Source organism: Astyanax mexicanus, chromosome 21 (genome assembly GCF_023375975.1).
Source record: "Astyanax mexicanus isolate ESR-SI-001 chromosome 21, AstMex3_surface, whole genome shotgun sequence".
NCBI lineage: Eukaryota > Metazoa > Chordata > Actinopteri > Characiformes > Acestrorhamphidae > Astyanax > Astyanax mexicanus.
Genome location: NC_064428.1, coordinates 41,253,577 through 41,260,838, shown reverse-complemented (window position 1 = coordinate 41,260,838; position 7,262 = coordinate 41,253,577). Strand labels below are relative to the sequence as shown.

The 7,262-nt window shown below is 33.2% G+C and overlaps 1 protein-coding gene across 1 annotated transcript; it reads left to right on the top strand.

Annotated features, from left to right (window-relative positions):
- The first annotated feature begins 223 nt into the window (after positions 1-223).
- LOC103027665 (microfibril-associated glycoprotein 4-like) lies at positions 224-6,942 on the top strand. The gene is made up of 6 exons (XM_049469556.1): positions 224-227; positions 1,253-1,284; positions 1,552-1,761; positions 3,060-3,156; positions 4,545-4,712; positions 5,418-6,942. Exons 1-6 carry the CDS (start codon positions 224-226, stop codon positions 5,672-5,674), a joined length of 768 nt encoding a protein of 255 aa, XP_049325513.1. The 3' UTR covers positions 5,675-6,942.
- Positions 6,943-7,262: the final 320 nt, after the last annotated feature.

Below are 7,262 nucleotides of genomic sequence, written 5' to 3'. Positions count from 1 at the left end.
GAGTGATTGTAGACTCAAATGCACCTTAAAGGACCTAAAGGTACCCTAATTTAGGCCTACATTACAGCAGTTATTCCCTCTGGGAGATTAGGTTAAGTTGCTAGATAAAATTACATTTTAAGGACATTTTCTGTTTTTTAGAATGGTTTTGAAAGTTGTGTGTAATTTCCATCGATGGAATATAGACATACAGTATATAGAATATAATGTAATACTTTACGATATGGGTACATCAATTAGCAGTATTTATAAATGAAACTGTTAACTAATTATTAAATGACATTGATTGAGACATTAAGACATTTTTGTTTTTTTTAGAATGTTACAGAATATTCTTTAAAGGTTTAACTGTGTTACTTATAGGATAAATGTTTTCATGGTGTTAGAGTGGACATACTGTGGACTGCAGTTTACAGAACACTTACAGAATATTTTTATTTGGATGTTGTTTGACTGTAACAAAATGTATACATAGCACTTTAATACTAAAAAGTTGTTTGTTTGTTGTTCATTGTTAGCTATGTGACCCGTGCAGTACGGTGGCCGAGAAAGCCCAACGCAGTGCAAATTGAAAAGCGCTGCAAAAGCACAAAACACATCCATCAAAATTACAACACAGGCGCAGCAAATAGAAAAACGCGCTGCAAATAGAAAAACGCGCTGCAAATAGAAAAACGCGCTGCAAATACAACCACAACACAACGGAAGTGAGTCACAACACAACAGAATTTTCCCGGGGGACCTTAAAAGATACTGTACCAGCTAAGCTGCGTCTTCAGTAACGTCTCGGACTTCACTATGTGTACAAAGGACAATAAGTGGCAAACAAGGCGTTTTGTGAAGCAGAACTTTTAATAATATGCACACAACCGTGGTAATCACAGGTAATAAACATAACTTACTTTTCAGAAGCTTGTTTGCCACTTATTGTCCTTTGTATACAGCTGGTACAGCATCTTTTAAGGTCCCCCGGGAAAATTCCGTTGTGTTGTGACTCACTTCCGTTGTGTTGTGGTTCTATTTGCAGCGCGTTTTTCTATTTGCTGCGCCTGTGTTGTAATTTTGATGGATGTGTTTTGTGCTTTTGCAGCGCTTTTCAATTTGCACTGCGCTGGGCTTTCTCGGCCACCGTAGTGCAGCCTCTAAAACCATACCGATAACATTTAAGATTAATGTTAAACACAAAAATTAATGTTTAATTTGATTTCTGTCTAGATCCATATTTAACATTTTCTTCAGAATCAAGATTAAGTTTTGAAACAACTGCTGGAAATCAAAATGACAGTAAGTCATAGTGGACTTTCATCTTCATTACTTAAAATTAAGTGTCATCAAATGCATGTATTATAGAGTTACGTTGTTATTTGTTTGGGGTTAAAAAGGTTATTTTACTTAAGAATGAAACACTATAATGTTATATTTTATATAATATTTTCCCAAACTCATGTTGTATCATGTTACCAGCTTTGACAGGTACTTTCTCTAGTGGGTGGGGTTTACATTTTATATTTTAGTCAATTTAGGATTTTTTTTTCCTTCTTCTTCCTGCAGGGCAGAGTGTTTGTGGCTCTACTGCTCCCCCTGCTGGCTGGTTCTGCACCAGTTTCTCAGGAGTTGTTTCCGGCAGACTGCTCTGATATCTACGCTAACAGCCAAACTCTGAGCGGGGTTTATTCCATCTACCCTACAGGAGACACACCTGTACAGGTGTACTGTGACATGGGCTGTGAGGGAGGACCACCAGAGGACGCCAAGTGGACGGTGTGTTTTACAGTGTCTCTATATTACATTAACTGCAGCACAGGAACACATAATGCATCATGTAGAACATTAAAAGTGTTAAACAAACCAAAATACTGATTTTAATCTTAAAGTATGTTTTTCTTTACTTAGTTAATACTTACTTATTACTTCTGATGATATAGATTAAAACGTTATTCAAATAGAGCTATTCACTGTATACCAACTCTACCTTATCACAACCTTACAACCAGTTTCATCATTATAACGTTTTTGATGGTCTTTTTTGCGTCTACACTTGAGGATACTGACCTTCCTTTCTTTTACTTAGTTGAGTAGTTCTCTATAAAATGAATTAGAAAATCTATAACAAAATGAATAAAGCTAAACTAAAATGTTTATTTATATTTTCGCTGACTAAAACTAGATTAAACTAAACACTAAATGCATAAAACTAGACTAAAATGTTTTAATGTGTAAAACTAATAACAAAATGAATGTTTTTAGTTTTTCGGCAACTAAAACTACATTAAAACTAATAACTGAATTACATAAACTAGACCAAAACGAATAACTACGTGACTAAAACTACACTAAAACTAACCTAAAACTAATAGTACATAAATGTCTAAAACCTGAGTAAAATGTTAGTTTTTGTCAATTAAAATTAGACCAAAAGTAATAAGTAAATTACTAAAACTAGACTAAAATGTTTTTAGTTTTTCATCATCTACAACTAAAAATACTGTAAGTAAATGAATATACATTTTTGCCAAAACACTAAAACTAAATTAAACCATTATTATGTTATGCACTTGAGGATACAGAGCTTCATTTTTATCTTTATTTAGTTGAGTAGTTGTTTCTTCTCATAATCTGGATTCGAACATTAGTCAAATATTCACTATTCACTGTATACCTGTAACTCTACCTCTTCACTACTTTACTTTAACTGATGCTCTCAAACACTTTATTAAGAGACAAGAAATTCAAGTAATTAACTCTTGATGAGTTCAGCACAGCTGTTAACTGAAAGCCTGAATTCCAGGTGATTCTACCTCATAAAGCTGACTGAGAAAATACAATTCAAAGAGAAGCTTCTCTAAAAAAGTAAAAAAAAACAAACATATTCTAGTTTGTTTTACCCCTTTTTTAATTTACTAAATACTTTCATATGATTTTATTCATAGTTTGGATGAGTTTAGTATTAATCTACAATACAGGACATTTTAAAATAATTAAATTACGTTTGACTGGTACAGTGTAAAAGACTTTTATGTCTTTGACTTTATAAATAAATACTGTTTTTTATAAATCAGGTGATTCAGAGGAGGATGGACGGCAGTGTGAACTTCTACAGGCCGTGGGATCAGTACAAGAAAGGCTTTGGGAATAAGAATGGAGAATACTGGCTGGGTATGAATTTAACGTGATGCTGTTTATTAACCTTTATAAAAACAGAGGTCAGAGTAAATGTCGGGGTTTAAAATAACAAATATTAATTTATTATTGCTGAAAAATAGAAGGATATATCGTCTGTTTGGAATTGAGAACTGATATAGAGAGAATTCACAGTACTAAATATTGTACAATGCTCTTGGTAATACAGTTTCTCTAGATATTTCTCACAAAAGGTAAAAGTGAAGTATTTGTAAAATGTACGACATTGTTTTAGGCAGAGGTGGAAAAAGTACTGAAAAATTGTAATTAAGTAAAAGAACCTTTACTTTGCTAAAATTCTACTCAAGTAAAAGTAAAAGTACCCAATTTAAACTGTACTTTGAGTAAATATTACATAGTTTTATTTATTTGATGTAAAAAAGTACAAATCATAAATTAAGTAATTAATACATTAAATAATTTGGATCTTTCAGGCAGTATTTGTTCAGACCACCCCATAAAACATTTTCAAGAACAAGAGGCATAGGTTTCTATCATCCATTTTTTTTCTTTACTGTTAGAAAGTTAAAAGGTTATGAACTGTATTTTTATAGTTGTACAGTTCATTATTATTTTTTAACTTGCCATTGCTATGCTTTAACTGCTATTTACATGTTTTTTTAACATTCAAGCAGATGTTCCTAATAAAAACTTAAGGAATTACCATGAAAAACATGAAAACATACTAAAGAATGTTGGTCGGCGCATGCAGTGCCGCAAAGAAGCACATATGGATAGGTAGCATAACTCGCCTGCACAGCTGATTCACACAGCGTCTCTCCCGCTAACCGTAATAAACACTGCTGGGAAAAGTTGGAGAACAAAACTCAATTTATTTTTATTCAGACAATTTGGTATTTTTCCCAGCATTTCATTTGTTACTCAGTAACGGGGAGTTTTCCAATGTAGCGAAGTAAATTACTTGTAGTTGAGTAAAAGTAAAATGACCTATTTTAAAAACTACTTTAAAAATGACAAATTACTCATAAAATCTACTCAATTACAGTAATGTGAGTAAATGTAATTAGTTACTTTCCACCTCTGGTTTTAGGTTTAATAACTCTGGATGAACATGGTTAATATCTGAATTAACACATACCCAAACCTCCACCCTGTAGAGCAACACACCTGATTTATAACGTATAAATACCATAAGCAAGTAGTTGATAGGAATGTACTTATGATATAAAATGATGAAATGATTAAAGTTAACTGTAGTAAAACAGTTTGAAACGATTGAACGGAGGTTCTAGTTTAGACCCTGTTGTCCTCATATCACTACTAGGGGTGACTGACTGTTGTATGAGATGTTTGTGTAAGAAATGAGTATTACTTTTTAAAATGTTGGACCTGAACCTCCTCAGGACTGGAGAACCTCTATCAGATCACCCGCAAGAAGAAGTACGAGCTGAGGGTGGATCTGCAGGACTTTGAAGGAGGGAAGGTTTACGCTCGGTACTCGTATTTCTCCGTGGAATCTGAAACTGACGGCTACAAACTCAACATCAAAGGCTTCACCAACGGAGGAGCAGGTAAGGAAGAAGATCCTACACTGGAAGGAAATCGGCGACTCAATTAAATTGTCATTTTGCTTTAACTCAGTTAAGTTATGAAGATATAACATTTTAAGATGATGACTTGATGTTTGGTTTAATACACTCAATATGTTAAAGAGAACAAAAAAAAAAGTTAAAAGTGACTTTTGTTGTAGTAAAACATGATAAAAAGTTGTTATCTTTGTTGAATAGCACACCTCCGCTCTCCTGCAGCTTTCTGAGATCCAGAAATGTTGTGCTTTTGTCCAGCTGTCGTTTTGGAGCATATTTTACCCCAATAAATCACTTTTTACAACGTTATTCAGCTCAAAGTAGCTCCACACCTCATTGGTAGAGTTTGGAGAGTCCTGATATTTAAAACGAGGCATTAATAACTTAAAAAGGGCAGAAGAAGCTCATTAAAAAAATACATTTTAGCCTGTCTGCATATCATTTTATTTCTTCTTAATAAAATATTTTATTGTTTGCTTGTTTTTATAATTTAAACTTCTTTTTCAGTCCCTTTAATTTTGTAAATAAAATTAAAGGCTGCAATAAAAAAAGAGGGTGACCCTCAATGTTTTTATCAAGTGGAAATAAAAGTTGATTGATTGATTGATTGATTAATATCTCATACCTCATGGAGTCAAAACGTGCAAAACAACAATAACCCATGATCCCATTTTTTTTATATATTTGTAGGTGACTCTATGGAGCTACATAACGGGCAGATGTTCACCACCTTCGACAAGGACCAGGATACTAATAAAGATATTAACTGCGCCAAGCAGTACCTCGCCGGGTGGTGGTACAACTCTTGCCACCACGCCAACCCCAACGGAGTATACATTTGGGGAAAGGATGCCACATATAATGCTATTGGGAACGTGTGGTACCACTGGAAGGGCTACGCCTACGGTCTGAAGTTCATCAGTATGAAGATCAGACCTCTACCTTAAACCCATAGGATGGGTTTCTCCTCTTTAAAAGTAAAGATCAGGGGTGGGTTTCCCGAAAGCTTCGTAACGCTAAGAACTTCGTTAACTCGTACTTAAGATTGATCGTTAATTAAAGCGTGTTTCCCAAAGCCGTGTGTAACTAAAGTACTACGTAAACTCGCTCGCAGATTAACGAGTAACCTCACCCACTCGTTATTCTTAAAGTACTACTTACAGGGGATTCTGCATGCAGTTCATCTCCTTAAACACCAGGGGCCGCCAAATTTGAGGGAGAAAAAAATTCTTTCTTTGTTTCTGTGGTTAAATCGATTATATTATATGTTATGTTATATTATGTCATATTATATTATATTATATTGTAATGCCAACTTTGTCTGTTGCTTGTAGTCTAACTGGACATATTTAAATTGACCAATCAAACCCACAAATAAATTAAAATTAAAATCCAGATTAGTGATGGTAGAGCTCTTGACATTAAATCTGCAATGATTGCAATCAACAAATTCCTGCAGATGATGCTCACGGTCTAAGCAAAATAAAAACATATATAAAATATATCTAAAACATATATATATATATATATAATGTTTATACTGTTTAGGGATGATTTATGAAATTAAAAAGGTCACTATGTTTTAAAATAGATTATGGCATTAATATAGTATTTTTTGTTTATTATAATATAGTAATTTTTGTCAAATTATTTAGTCTTACATATCTTTAGGAGTATTTTATTAATGCCTAAGTACATCCTTTTGTAATTTAATTTCCGAATATGTATAATGTTGTTGATTCCATCACATTTCTACGTTTTTAGGGTGTAATAGTGAATAAATACTGCATATTGCAGTGTTGAATCGATGTTTGTGGATCGATTGAGTGCGCTGTTTCGGGGGAGGAGTTAATAAAGACGTTCTTTAACCTCGTTTGTTAATTTTCACTTTGCGAAGCTCTTTGGGAAACACTCGCAGAACTGGCTCGTTCTTTACACACGTCATTCCTTAGTTCGTTCGTTATTCGCTAAGATTGATCGTTTTCAGGAAACCCACCCCAGATCTACAGATTTTAACTGGATGATTTTCTCCTCACTGTCGAGTGCTGTGCTCCATATTTCCATTAGTAAAAGCTGTCCTAGCATTTGAGGGTTACTTTAAATTTCTTTTTAAAACTTCTCAAGTTTTTTTTTTTTTAAATGATGATCATTGTGATAATGTCATTTTCTACTATAGACCTTTTCTGCTCTCCTTAATAAAACATTATGCATCTTGTTTAATGTGCTGTTTTTTTTGTTTAACATCAATAAACTTTACATTTTAATCAAATTAACTGAAATTTGTATTTCCAAATACGAAATCATAAAACTTTAACAAATAATATATAAAAATATCATATAAAAATAATTATACAAGCAAGGCATTTTAATTCCATTTCACCCATGGTAACAATTTGAAATGCAAATAAATCAAAACCTCACACAACACAAAACAACACAAATATATAAATGAAAATTATTATAAAGTGTTACCGTTTAACCCTCCTATTATGTTCATTTGTCAGGATCAGCAATGCTTTTCCGGGGTTAATTTAA